The sequence below is a fragment of the Haemaphysalis longicornis genome, unplaced genomic scaffold (genome assembly GCF_048455015.1).
Source record: "Haemaphysalis longicornis isolate Haplotype H1 unplaced genomic scaffold, Haemaphysalis longicornis Haplotype H1 scaffold_4, whole genome shotgun sequence".
Classification (NCBI taxonomy): domain Eukaryota; kingdom Metazoa; phylum Arthropoda; class Arachnida; order Ixodida; family Ixodidae; genus Haemaphysalis; species Haemaphysalis longicornis.
Window position 1 is genome coordinate 220,098,649 of NW_027526361.1, and position 14,304 is coordinate 220,112,952.

Consider the following 14,304-nt stretch of genomic DNA (forward strand, 5'->3'; position numbering starts at 1 on the left):
TCCTTGAAAAGGCTTGCTGCTTGCTTTTACGTCTGTCGCTGAGCATTTGCTTCCACGGGCCGGGTTTGGGTAACGTACGGTCGGTTAGCTCGTCCAATTCCATTACGTTGTCATTGGAATTTGGCTCCACCTCTGCTGGAGAATGATCACTCACCAGAAGCTCCGGCGTAGCAGCTGCAGCCACAGCCACGGTGGCGAGGTTAGTCCTGGGATCTGAAGGAGTGGCGGTGCGATCTTCAAGTGCCGTTTGTGGATGAATGGTCGGTCCGAGAGCGTTGAAACTGGTGCCTATCAATCGGTCTTGACGTTAGCTAGCCGTTTGTATTAATTGCAACAGCGGTATCACAACGAAAACGCAAACTCTGACCATCGAAGTGGGAGCCTATATGCTCTGCGCCTTGTCTGCTCGTTCTGTGGAGAAGAGCAACGGACACAAATCAACGACCTCGACACTCTGCATTGCCGGTCAAAGTGACCCTTCGAGCCGCAATAGAAACAGCTCCGCCGGTTTGTAATTTGCAGCGGTTTTGTTACGGCTACATCTGTACAGTGCACTCTGCTATGCGGTGGTCTACTGCATATAGGGGGCACTGCCGCTGTGATGGCTGTTACCGTGGTTCCACCCAGGCAGCGAAGCACCTGCTGGTAAGGTAGCAGCCGATGGAAGGCCTGCTTCAGAAGTTGGGGCCTCGCACTTTTCGTGACGCCGCTGCTCTTGAACCCTGGGATGGTCGAAAATCCTTCCTGAAGACTTCTACCTGGATGCACAGAAAGTTCAGTATCTGGTTCACTTGCTTCGCCCTTTCCGATGAGCTGGCTCACTCGCTCACTTGCCTCGCACGTCCGGAAGAGCTGGCTGCACTGTCCCACGAGGATGCCCCCTTAACTTTCTCGCGGTACAGAATCCCAAGGTCGTGTGGCAGGGCCTTTATAAGTACACGATGGATGACCCCCGCGTACTCCATCACCGCCACCCCCAGAACATTCAGCGCGTTTACACGGACGGATATCTGGTCGTAGAGGTCTCGGAGCTTTTCGACCTCTGCAGAGCTTCGCACAGGGGCCAAGGCGAGCAAGTTGTCAAAATGGTCCTCAATGAGAAGGTCGGCCCGGCCAAATCGGGCGGTGAGGGTGCTTATCGCCACATCGTAGTTCGCCTCCGCGAGACGGATTCCTTCGATTGCGGCCTTCGCCTTCCCGTCAAGTAAGATGTCAAATATTTGAGTTTATCGATTTGAGCGAAGGAGGGATTGCGGTGAATGGTGGCATCGAAATGGTCTCAAAATGCTTGCCAGCTCCGTAGGTCACCCAAGAATGTCTGGATGTCCAGCTTGGGCACCGCGGCGAAGCGCGTGCTGGAGACAACGCCAGAGACCGCCGGCTGACGCAGGGTGGCGCCCGAGGTCTCGTTCGGGCGATGTCCCGTTCAGAATCCCCAGCGACAGCGTGTGGACTACCCGCGGTCCTTGTGGCAAACTCGACACACGTCCGAATGTGCACCAGCTCGGCGTCGTTATCCTTCGAGGCAACCAGGTCTGCATCGAAGTCCTCCTCGCTGAGGCCCTCCTGCATCTTCTGGTCAAGAGCGTTTATCTCTTCATACCTCATGTTGAGGAGGTTCAGCGGCCCTTGAAGAGCAACAGCAAGCGTGGGCGGATCCAGCAGTGGGGATTAAATGGCGGCAATTCCATTCGTTATAGGGGCCCGAACCACACCATGGTGGCGGCTGACCTGGTCCATGGCTGGAGACTCGCCAAAACCAGCCGACCGGGTGTCCTCCGCACGATCAGCGGCGCTCCTGAGCAGGGGCCTTTTTATTGCCATCATCATTGTCGTTCCTCCACACCGTCGTCTTGTATTTTTGGCCTCGCAGTATTTAACGCCCCGACGAGCATTTTCTTCACGCTTTCCGCTTGCAGCAGCGGCCCGATCGTCGTCGGTGGCCTCTTTCTACCACGTTCGCATAATGGTTTCTTTACTAGTGGGTATCGCCGCTCGGGGGCACCGCGAGCAGTACTTTCCCACACGTGCCCCCGCTTAATTCGCAAGTTCCGGCGATTCAAGCAACGTTTCTCTTTATACTCTGTTTATCCATCTTTATTCACATGTCGTGACTCCGCCGAACCAAAAATTCGGCCCTCCAGAACCACCACGCACCTGAGAGAGAGAGAGAGAAAAAAATTATTTCCAGTAGGTTTAAGGGGTCGGGGTGGCCGCAGGCTCCAGCCTGGCGGTTAGTAGCGAACCCCTGTCCAGAAGGGAGAGTTGTGTCCATATGTCAGAGCTACCCCACGCCCCCTCTCGCTGCTCGTCGGAGGAAATTAGAGGGAAAGGGTCTGTAGGGCAGCCCCACACGGAGTGGGGTACAGTGGAGCGTGTGCTACAGGCAGGACAATTGGGGGAGGGGTAAAGTGAGGGGTGAATGGGGGGAAGTACCACTCGGCAAGGGAAAGTGTGTCCCTGGAGGAGTCGCCATTTGCGTTGCTGCGCATGGGTGAGCTGAGAATGGGCGGGGGGTATTTGCAGTGGGCGAGGCGGTTATGAATGACAATGTCGTGGTAAGTTGTCAGTCTGTCCCTGGCTGATCTGGCCCCGTGGTAGGGAACGAGGCTGGGGCCCGCTCGAATTGTAAGTCCTCGAGTGACGACGTGGTCTTCATTTCCACCGAGGCCGGCATGAGCTGCTGAACAATTCTACTGGGGAGGCTGGGGAATTTCGAGCTAGTATTTTGAGTGTTAGTGGCTAAATAAAGCCACGAGGGAAATCTCGAACGGCTGTTTTAGAATCTGAGATTATAATCGCGGTGGTCGGCGTGTGTGACAGCGCTAGCGCTATAGTCGCCAACTCTGCCTCTTCGGGAGGAGGCGTTTTCACCGTGAGGGAGCTGATGGGAGGGTAGTCAGGCCTGTTGATCACGGCTATCGCATATGCGTCATGGTGGCAGTATTCACGTGCCCGAGAGCCAAGTCTGTTTCCCCGAAGCATATTTCCAATCATTACGCTACACAGAGCCCCACGTGACATGTCCGATGTCACATCGGGCGCTATTCTTTTCAACACCTGCTAAAAGTACCCTACTGTTCAGGCTCTATGGCCTTGATGTAGAGTACTCGAGAACTGGCGCTGACGGCTTTAGTTCGAGCCCGAGGAGGTATATCTATTCGTTTTTGTAATTGTTTACCATTCTTAACAGGAAAGGGTTGTATTCCCGGATACACCAAGATTTTGATGTCATATCCGTCACGGAAATAACGCCAGCCCAGCGAACACAGGAGAAATGCCAGAAAAGTTTTATTATTCCGGATGGTGCTGCCTTCTAGGAGAGGTAAAGCGAAGTAGCGCATTATGATGATACCAAGCACGGTCAGTTGGCGTAAGCTGCGTTGTAGCGACGGCGATGGAAGAATGGCGCGAACGCCGACTGATTTGACGCTACAAGAAACGCCAGGGGGTAGCGGAACGCATTCGTGCGTTCGCGGTTCAAGCTATAAATTATACCTCTCGCGTTCCACAAGCTCAGCTCGTCGCCACGCACCCGCCTGCCGCATAAGCCACGAAGCAGGACCGAAGTGGTCCTACCTTTCCTGTAGGGACCAGCTAGCGGGACATCGCTCGCCAAGAACATCGACAATGCAGCCGCCATCTAGAAAATCATGCTCCTTTCGCTGCAGATTTCGCTGCAAATTTCACTTTCGTGGCTTACCGACTCTTAATTAACGGGAATCGACCACAGTTTTGTTTTATCTTTTTCTTGTAAGCAGTAATCTACGGGATGTTTTTGTTAATAATAGTGATTTGGTAGGTTTGAGGCCGCTTTAGGTTTCGGGCGCAGCCAATGAAGAGATTTCAATACTGGTCTGCATTGCGCGAACGGATATGTCACGTGGGTGCTCTATGGAGCGAAGCGTTTGGAGATACGCTACCCGAACCGTTGGTTGCTCAGTCGTAACTCTCCGGCCTCCACGATGTGCTGGCCTACACCCGCCCGCAGATGCCGACGTGGCGCCTTGGTGTGCGTCTGTCGCAGCAGCTGCGGATGGAAAGGCATCCATTTACTCTCATTCCATTTCTACGCACACTAAACACTACCCTACTCCAACCGTAGACGCCAAGGCGATCTCCAACGAACCTGAATTACCCGAGACTTCTTTCACTGTAAAATCATCGTACGTGAACGCCTATGAAGGAGAACAGCTCTAAGACGACGGTATGAAAGAAACTGAAAAGGACGCCGCCTCTCACATGAAGAGGCACTCTTTGGAATTCTGGAGGCCATTCAAAGCACCTAGACCAACCGCTCAACCATCCGCACAAAGTTCCGTATCATCACTGACTCGCACGTTGCCCTCCGTTAACTGAATAGTACGTTCAAGCCTAACTTCATGGCCACCAACATTCTTTCCAAAGTACGGAACCTCTCTCATAAAGAACTCACCATACGCATGGTCTGGACTCCTGCGCACACCTCGAAAGCGCACGGCAACCTAACAGCGCACTACACTGCTACGAAGTGCCTATTAGATCTCCCCACAGCTCTGGACCCCACTTCAGCACAAGTTGACCCACAGAGATCATCTGAACAACATTGGCAACAAGGAATTCGTCAACCTAGAGCCATCCGCCGCACCGGCTAGCCGAGGCCTCACCCCCTGATCTCCACGCCCAACTAAAGACCCTTGTTTACTAGACGACGTCTTCACCAGCAAAGTTACCCCAACTCGGCGTATGCCCTTCCCCCACCCGTAATTTCGAAGTAGACGAAGCCAACGCGTTCCTCCTAGCACAGATGGTCCCACTGTGGCACCAACAAGACACCCAACTGTGTTCCACCTTATTTGATCATGCGCAACCTTCTCAGACGGCCGTGCGCAGTTACTCCCAAGCGCCAAGGTTCCGACGTCAGCGTTAGAGAAGGTCGAGTATGCTAGGGAGAACCCCAAAATATAAAACAAAATCACAAAATGTGTGCCTAAAATGGTCTCTATAAAATGCATTATTGGCTGACCGACTGTCTTTCAAGTTAACCAGTCGCCAGTGAACACCGGTGCGCTTCCCTCATGCCACACCAACCATAATGTGCCTTCAAGAACTATACCGTACACGCCCTGCGCTCAGGGGAAGAGTAATCTGGGCGTTTCTCCAATGGGACCTTGAGTGACAACTACTTTAATATACTGCAACTCAAACATTACAGAGTCACATGTACTGCAACTGATAAGTCGCGTATTTACCCATCTCTTTTTCTATCCGCTACCCAAAGTGCTTTTTATAAAAAACTTGTGTGCATTGAATTCCTTCATCCATTCTCTTCTGGTATTTACTTCACAGCGCAACACACAATGTTGGAAAGCCAGCTTACAAAGCCCACGCTTGACACAACCTTCCTAAAGTCAGCTTCACTTCTCAACCGAGATGAATTGATGGGAAGACATTTTTTCAAGTCGAGATAATGTCACGTTATATAAATTATGAAGAGGCGGAGGGGAACGGATGGCTGAAAGAAGGTGGTTCCGAACTACGCATGCAAAAAACGGGATGTTTACGAATAGCACTTCCTGTGCATAAAAACACTGCAGTACGCTTTCTACAGAACCACATTCACAATACTAGGTAGGAATCGACAGGGTTTGTCATCCGCAGCGCAAATATATATGACTTCCAATTTACGGCTCAGTTACAAGTTGTTCCAGTGGTGGTAGCACCGTTGTTGCGATAACCCTCGTGCTGCTATAATGTATTTCACCAGCTAAATATAAATAAAGCAATTGCTTATGGGGGCAGAATCGTAAGGAGCTGCGGAGCATTTTCGAAGTTCTTTATGGCTGGCCCCTGTGTAAAGTCCACTAGCAAGCTCCGCGGCCAGACGTCCGTCGCGCTGTGTGGGAAAGGACACATCCCCCCGTCTCGTATGCACGCAAAGAACTGCCAATACTACGGTGTTGTCATCTTCAGTTCGCCACGGCGCGTTGGGAGAATGCCCAGGGAGTAACGTTCCTTTGCGAAGGCCAACTTTCCCCTAACTTTGGAGGAATGCGTGTGTAGCGGATCGCGGAGGGGTAATTTCTAGAGAGCTTTAACATAGCGGATAGCGCACGTTACGTTACGGTCGAGGGGTACGGGGACTCGATTGGGAAGGTGCGCATTCATTCAACGGTGAAACGCAGCCTGACCCGCCGAACTCCCGCATTCGTTCCGGTGAAGGATGGCCCTCTCGTCGTCTCCGTGTTCGCATCAGCAGTCGGGTTCCGTTACTCGCCCACCCCAGCGTGGCGTATTCTAGCCGCTATGCTTAAACTCTATTGTTGTATGGCGCCACGGCTGCCGCGAACTTCGCCGCGAGATTCCTCTGTCGCGAATCACCGCGGGAACTGTTACACTTCGATTCCGCCCCCTTTCCTCAGTCACATTTTATTCAGTATGCTTTCTTGCTGCAGCGTGCTTGCTCGTCTTGGCGAATAACTAACAGGCTTTCGCCTGTACGCGGTTGCGCCTAATTGATTATTGAGCATGTAGCCACGCAGCCAACCCAGCAAGTCATACGTGTCTCTCTGCAGTTTCTTTCAACTAGGAAGTTACCTTTTTTAGAGGCGCTTCCGTTACCAACATAGTGTCACTCCGAGCATTCTATTGCCTGTTCATTTCTAAAGCCTTCGGCCATTTTCTAGGCCACCACTTGGCCACGAGTTGAATTTTTTATCTTTCAAAAGGAATTATGCTTTCGAGTTACTAACAGCCTAAGTGGAAGGCAAACAATGCCGCCCTTCCCTGCCCGAATGTCGACTTTGTACGAAGCCCTTAAAGGGGCCCAGAAAGGCGGTTTGAGCACGCTAAATGAACTAGAGCAATCGTTAGATTGGGTCATCAACGTCATCTGTGCTAAGTATTACCTTTTTACGCGCAGCGGAAAGCTCACACTTTTGTTGCAAAATTTGTCGTTCTTTTCTCACCCTTCCCTGCGGACGCCGCCATCTTCACATGTCTACGGCCGCCATCTTCACCTGGACGCCGCCATCTTCTCATCAATTCCCAGGTCTACGTCATGAGGTAGACATCCTGCTATTGGGCTGATTTTTCACGCATTTCCGGCAAAGAGATGTGTCGTATGCCCAGCATCGGCTCACCGGCTGATCTGCCAGCGGAGTGCCGGAGTGCTTGGACATTTTACGACTATCCAAACAAGTGTAAACAAACGCCTAATCGTTTGTATTGAATGCAACAAGGCCAAAATACGACATGAATATTCTCTTACCTGAGTACGTTCTATGAAGAAAGTGTTGAAGCCCCGTGGCACTTATTTCGTGCAATCGCAGAGAACGCCCTCAGCCGAATGCCCGGGTTTGACGCATGCATTTGATTCAACTTCAAAACAATCAAGAGAAGCGTTTCGAACGAACACAACGTCACAACATCCGCTGCAAGTCTGAACCTCGATTTACAGATGATCGGTTGCCTCCCCCTGCCCGTCCTAAATTCGGCACTCACCTCGCGAGCGATTTGCGGAGACGAACAGCAAGTCACACTGGCGCGCAAGCCGAGAAGGCTTTTAGCCACGCACAGTGCACATACCCCATGCTAGGATGAGTCATACGTAACTCGAGAAGGATAATTCGGACCATGGGAAGCACTATCCACACGCGGAAGTACAACGTCCCATTTATTCGCGAAACAAACGCGTCCACAACACACAGACCATCACCTCCTATATTTTTACAATGCGAAACGCATCGCGCGCTTCTCAATGGGAGTGTGTGGTACGTCTTCAGTGCCCACATGTTGCGACGTGGCGCCCCGAGTTGTGCCAGGATCACGCAAACGTAACTCAGTTCGAGAGCGGTTTGTGCCTTGTTGCCAAGGCAACCGATGTTTCAGATTGTCAAAGACATGGCGCTCGCGCCAGCGCTAGAAAGCTCAGACTCGCGCCTGAGCATGTTTTGCCAACGTTGCCGCTCTCTACCACGTGTCACCCAAGCTGAACTTGTCACATGATTGAAGCGCTGGGAAGGCTACCAATTGGGGGAGAGTGGCTTGGTTAGCCGGGCCGGGCTGATGCGTTGGGCATTGTAAAAATACAGGAGGCGATGCAGACACACACACACACACACACACACACACACACACACACACACACTCACACAGCTTCGACCGCTGGCTTGGCTCAGCTGCAAGCTTCTTTCGGACAGTCAGCGATGTTACGACGATACAGATCTGCGTGAGGGCGACGTGCTAACCACTCGACGTATTTAAAATACGGGGGAAAATGGCTTGGTTCATCGGGAGAAAATTACTGCCCACAGAAGAGCGCAACCGTGGTTGGTTGTCCCCCTACTTGCCGCCATGTTATAAACGCAAGCAGCCTCACGTACGCACGCTATTTTTCTCAAATAGCGCCCGCTATTCTTCCTTCCGCTAAACGCAGAAGCGTCTTAACGTACTGCGAATGCGCAGTGCGAACGATGCAAAAAATAGCGCTCGCTAACTGTTTGCGTACGGCTGCGTACGTTATTCTAAAACTCTCTATTACTACCGTTCACAAGATATGGGTGCAGCTTGTCAGAACGTGGGCGCACGCAACTCGAGTGCGGCGCTGGTTTGCTCTGCGCCTTCCCGTTCATCGCCACTAATAAAGCGATCCGAACCGGCGCGTTTTGTGCACGGGTTCTGTATCACTTTAAAATGTCTCCACATGCCGCGGGTAGGAATTACCACCGCCCCAAAATAAGACCCGGCACCAGCGGGGCCACATCTAAGACGGGCTTTTAGATGCAAAGCATCTTTTGCTCGGGGCTATGTCCGTTGTCCTTCCGGCGTCCGTCCGCACCTCTGCGCCTCTCCGCCTCTCCACGCCAGCTGTGATGAGGTCACTCTCTCCTCTCCCCAACAGCTGTTCGCACTGCTCCTCTCTCCCCTCCTCCTCGCCACTTCAGATAAGCCAGGTCCGCCCCGATGCTCCCTGCAGTTGCTGCTTCGGTCTGCGCCGTCAGATGAGCTGATGATGGACGCCAACAATTCTCGCAGTGACCCGCCGCGGTGGCTCAGTGGCTAAGGCGTTGCTCTGCTGAGCACGAGGCCGCGGGTTCGATTCCCGGCCGCGGCGGCCCATTTCTGATGGAGGCGAAGAGCAAAAAAGTTACACCATCTTCCCACGTGGGAACCCTGAGATGTAAAGCATCTCGAGTTTGCACGAGTTTGCATGGCTTTGCATCTGCTCAGAGCTCCATCGTGGGAAGATAGTGTAATTTTTTTGTATAAACAGTGCGCGGTGCATCAAAGAGAACGAGCGCACGCTCCTCCCCGTGCGGCTTCGAGTTCACCACCGATAAAAAGTCACGTGCCGCTGATAGCAACTGGAGCAACGTACACCGTGAAAGGGCAAGGCCAGGCCGCCAACATGCGGCGAGGTTTTTCCTTCGCTTTTCCAGCCTTGAACAGAGTGCGGGATCAATGGTGTCAACAAATTTGAAAAAGGCGAAAGAGCTTGCTCGTAGCAGACGGCAGCCTGAGGAGCGCTATAGCCGAAGCACGTCACCGCTGAGGAACGCAGCATCATGGGAGGGAAGGCCCGCGCGCCGTCAACGACGGAGAAAAAGTTGAAAGGAGGAGGAAATGCGGCGCGACGATAATACGCGGTTTTTGATTTACGATTTTTCAGCTAATACTCATCGCTTTAACAAAATTCTTGCGGGAAGAGATTTCTAATACATTGCTTTATTTGGTTACATGTACATCCATGCATCGGCGGAAGGTATTTTGGGACCCCTTTATTGAAGGACAAGCAGTATGTAACGTAATGACCTAATGATTAGGCCAATTTGAAGCACTACTCAGCTGCACGATTGCAAGGACTCGCTAAACGGTTATAAATAACGTCTATCTTGTATCTCTTCACAATCATTTTGTTGTTTCTCTCACTACCAGTTTAGCAGGCCAGTCACACAATGTGTTGCCCCAGTTCTAGGATAATATTTTGAGAATGACATATCGCTGAACTGGATTTCACAGCCGCGGGCCGCACCACCCGTAGTGCCTTCGGCCACCGGTTCCGTGGTGTCCAAAGTGGTGGCCCCTTTTGCGACCGCCATCTCCGTACCCGCTGTTGAGGCCACCATGCCCATTGCTGCGTTTTCTCCCGTAGCCATCTTGCCTCCTCGCTCTGCCTATCACCCCTTTTCGATAATCCCATATCTCCCTCCCATTTTATTCTCCGCCCGCTGTTCTATATTTTAATCCGTTTGTTTACTCCCCCGACGTACCCATCTCTTCCAAACCTTTCCTCCGAAACCATTCCAAACACCTCTTCATCACCTCTCTGGCCCTGAAGTTGAGGCTGCCCCTCATCCAAAATACAAAGCCTCCGCCAACGTCGTTTCACTACCGCGCCATGTCGGTCGTATCTCTGAGCAGTCCCTGACGATTTGGTCTATGGTTTCCCGATCTCCACTTTTCTGTCTTCTACACTTTACGCCATGTGGTGTTAGTATCTTTAAGCTTGATGGGATGTGCCACAATCCTAGCCTTATACTTTTGGTACGTGATATGTACATACACAACAAGTAACTGAGGAAATTCAATCAAGGATTTAAAAGGACTGGGTAACTTCATTAAAATACTAAACTGGTGTTATTAATTGCTCTAGCTTGTTTTAGTGCGATATCTTTGTTGCTCTTTTAGATCCAACGCATCTCATGCTCGCCCCTCTGTCCTTCCTGCGTCTGTCCAGCGTTGTCGGCACAGCTGCGCCTCTCCTCCTCCCCTCTCTCCGATAGCTAACACTCTCTCCAAAACAGCTGCGGGTTGGCGCAGCGCGCTCTCACTCCGTTGCTAAGCGCCGGTGGCCGGCGCTGCGCTCGCCGCTGCGCGTGCTGCGCATGTGCATTACTCTCTCTCGCCGCGCTCTCCTCTCCTTCGGGCCCTGTGAATATAAAGCGGCATGCCGCGCTCCGACGGCCTCAGTCGACGGTCGTCCGCGTTACGCTTGCACTCTCGCAGTACTCGACGATTGCTTGATGCAATCGTAGAGCCCCTAACTGTGCACTTTACGGACCACAAGGCACTCATTCTCGTCTGCAATAAAGACCGTACCTGAGCATACGTGTACTGCATGTGCAGTGCATGGTGAAAATGAAAAATTACGCCCACCTCCCCTTCGCGTGAGAATCCCTGCTATAAGCGTAATCAATACGATGGAAAACGCCAATGGAACCCCCCATGAGATTTGTTGCATCACACCAGGGTTCCCGCGAGGGCAGGTGGGCGTAATTTTTTTCATTTATTAGCTATGCTTCTAGTGTTACAAAAGACCTACAGTACTGCCTGTCAGACGACTAGTTCGCGCTTGTCCTCATCATGTTACCACGGTTTTTGTTTCTTTTTATCTATTCATGACGTGGGTGACGAACGCGTTTCACTAATAGCTGATGTATACGCATTTCAGAAAACAATGATAGCACAGAATCATGCCTTGCTGTTACAGTGAGATATATCACTTAATCTACGTGTGGAAAACATTTATTGGTACATCCTTTGGGTGGCTTCCAAACGAATATCTTCGGGCTCTCGCTGAACATCGTTGCCACGTGCCACATCACCCGTAGTGCCTTCCGCCAGTGTACCCATGACCTCCGTAGTGGTGGACGCCCTTGTGACCACCATGTCCATGGCCACCCTTGTGACCATGACCGCCGTGCTTTCTACCGTAGCCACCGTGGTGTCCACCGTGGCTCTTGCCGTGGCCTCCGTAGCCCCTGTAGTGCCTGTCGGCAAGGGCGACGCCCACAAGCAAGGCGAACAAGAAGAGAATCACCTGCGTACAGAAGTGACAAAATAAGAAAAGTGGACATGGTTGATACTTAAGAAGGCCGGACTACAGGAATACCGGATGGCCTCCCCTTATGTTACCTATTCGGTGTTGGCACACAACCAACTGCTGCGGCAGAACTCATAAATAGGTTTTAGGCTGACGCTGTGTACAATATACGCATATTTCAGAAATGAACTCGCGGACCTCAACGACGGGAACATTGCCCTCATCGTAATCTGGGGGTTAAATCAAATTTGCCCTATATCATTTGGTTATAGGTATACTTCCAGGAGCATCGAACACAGCTTCTATCAAGTCGCACATCGTTCAGATTCAATGAAATATCAGAACACATAGGCTGCGGTTGAGCTTCTTTCGGCGATCACTAGCTTACCTAGTAAGATTTGTTGGGTGCGGGTTGTCCAGCACGACCCGTAGTCCGTCACAGTTACTGAAAAACTATGAACTACAACTAAGAATTTGAACTTATCCTACTCTATATCCCCCTTCCGCCAATATTCCAACCACCGCCTGATTGGATTCGGCCTTCCTGCAAAATAAATCTGCAACTAACTTACTAGTTTATACTTCCTTTACTGCTTTAGTTATATCGTTTGTTGAAACTTAGTTTTACAAGGTTATAATATAAAAGGTTATAATTTGGTTAAAAAATACCAGAATCAAACGATGTCAAATTTGCTGTCATTACCTATTTAGCATACGAGTGTAAAAAAGACTCGATGACGGTTAGAACGTGGGTCAATAAATTTTCGTTCAAGCGTGGAAAAAGCGAAGAAACATACCATGTGAGAGGAAAGTAGGCGAATGCGTGTTCTCTTGTCTGTTGATTGTCTGTTATTGCGAGGCACATGTCACTTAAATGAGTTCAGGGGAAGTGAACGCTGCTAAGTGTTGTAGGAACAGAACTAAGTCTTGGGACTTTTATATGAAAAAAGAGCTCACGCTGCGGCAAAAATTGTGCTTTTCGGGGGCAAAACCAATAAAATAAACGTTAACAAATAGTCTCCAAATAAAACAAAAAGCTACTATTGTATGCCTGAGAAATAAAAACTACGAAAATAACATTCGTACTCCATGATACACTGAAGGAAGCACAACCTGCAATCGCTCCCATTATGTAGCCGTCAATTTGCATTATGGTATATTGTTTGAACGAATCTTTTGTTGACTATTTCCCCAACTTTTTAAGAGGCTTAGAGAGCGTGCAAACCCAGAAAAAAGTGGCAATGAAAAGACTAAGCTACGTCCGAGCTCTAGCTCGGTGTTATTTCCTTTAGTTATACTTGTTCCATTTTATTATTTCAAATTTATTGTGTTGATTTGGTTACTCCGTGAGAAGACAGCCACAGGTGCCAACAGGTAGAAATTTACATAGTTAAGGCTCTGGTGGCTTCCGGTATGGCCTCTTGTAGTCACGTAAAATTAAGTAATCGATTCCTGGGCAAAATATATAATTATACAATTACGGTGACTCCTAATTATGGCGCGTTTAACTTTCCCTTATAAGAAGGTCCACATTTAAATTCTAAACGCTGTGTGATTCCCGTCTGTTTACAATACATGGGATCCCACGGAATCAAACTGCCAGTTCATGTTTTCTGCCAGGGTACAGTAGCTGTCCTTCTAATTGTTAAGCCAAATCCTTTGCACTCGCTTTAATTACCAAATGCTCAAAAATAATGGGAGTACGTTTTGCAGGCAACAGCGTTATGTGTAATTCATACAGCTTCACAGGTCACCCACCTCCACAGACTGGAACAAATTGTTTTAACGACATTACACGTCAAACACTCTGCGTTGGCAATATGGTGTATAAACATTCCAGGCCTCCACGTACCAAACTGAATTTACCTGCATTTTTCACCAATCTCCCAAAAATATTTTTGAAGGCAGTTTATCTCAATACCATGTCCATTTACAAAAACAAAGATATGTAAGCTCCATACTTACACTGGCCTTCATGGTTGCACGCTTGGAATGCTCGGCGGGCGTTGTAGTGCAACACTCTAACCCGACCTCACTTAAATACTGCCCAGTTCCAGTGAGCGGACACGTGTGGTACATAAATCGCTCGGGGTTTCCAACATTCCGCTGTTGTCCGCAAGTATGCCTGTTACGCTTTCTGTGCGTGATGTGTTTGTTGGGGATCCTTTTCGGGCTATGCTATGCAAGTTTCTCAGTTTTTTTTAACTTTGTGGCGGCTTGTAAGCAATAGCGGAATGCCTCCTACGTAAGCATTGTGTACGAACGACCTGTCTGCATGGGTTTTTTTCTGCTTATCTCAATGGCAAAGAAGGACACTGATCTTATGGTTCTGTTTCACCCTTGAGTATCTTCGCATTATTATCTTCTATAGCAACAACCACATCTTCCCGTGAAAGTACGATAAGATTTTCCTCGTACAAAACATGTTGAACAAATAGTCGCATGGTTCACATCAGCTGTAATCTCTCTGAAATGCCTTTGTCTCTCGAAAATACTTTCTG

At 50.0% G+C, this 14,304-nt stretch overlaps 1 protein-coding gene across 1 annotated transcript; it reads right to left on the minus strand.

The window, feature by feature from the left end:
• Window positions 1–11,487: 11,487 nt before the first annotated feature.
• LOC144178076 (uncharacterized) lies at window positions 11,488–13,909 on the minus strand. The gene is made up of 2 exons (XM_077705601.1): window positions 13,769–13,909; window positions 11,488–11,800 (listed from the first exon to the last, which is right to left on the minus strand). Exons 1-2 carry the CDS (start codon window positions 13,880–13,882, stop codon window positions 11,582–11,584), a joined length of 333 nt encoding a protein of 110 aa, XP_077561727.1. The 5' UTR covers window positions 13,883–13,909; the 3' UTR covers window positions 11,488–11,581.
• Between the last annotated feature and the right edge of the window lie 395 nt (window positions 13,910–14,304).

Coding starts and splice junctions, on each gene's coding strand:
- LOC144178076 (XM_077705601.1), bottom strand. CDS start 13,882: ATGTACCACACGTGTCCGCTCACTGGAACTGGGCAGTATTTAAGTGAG. Junction 11,801..13,768: donor GTGCAACCATGAAGGCCAGT/GTAAGTATGGAG, acceptor TTCTGTACGCAG/GTGATTCTCTTCTTGTTCGC.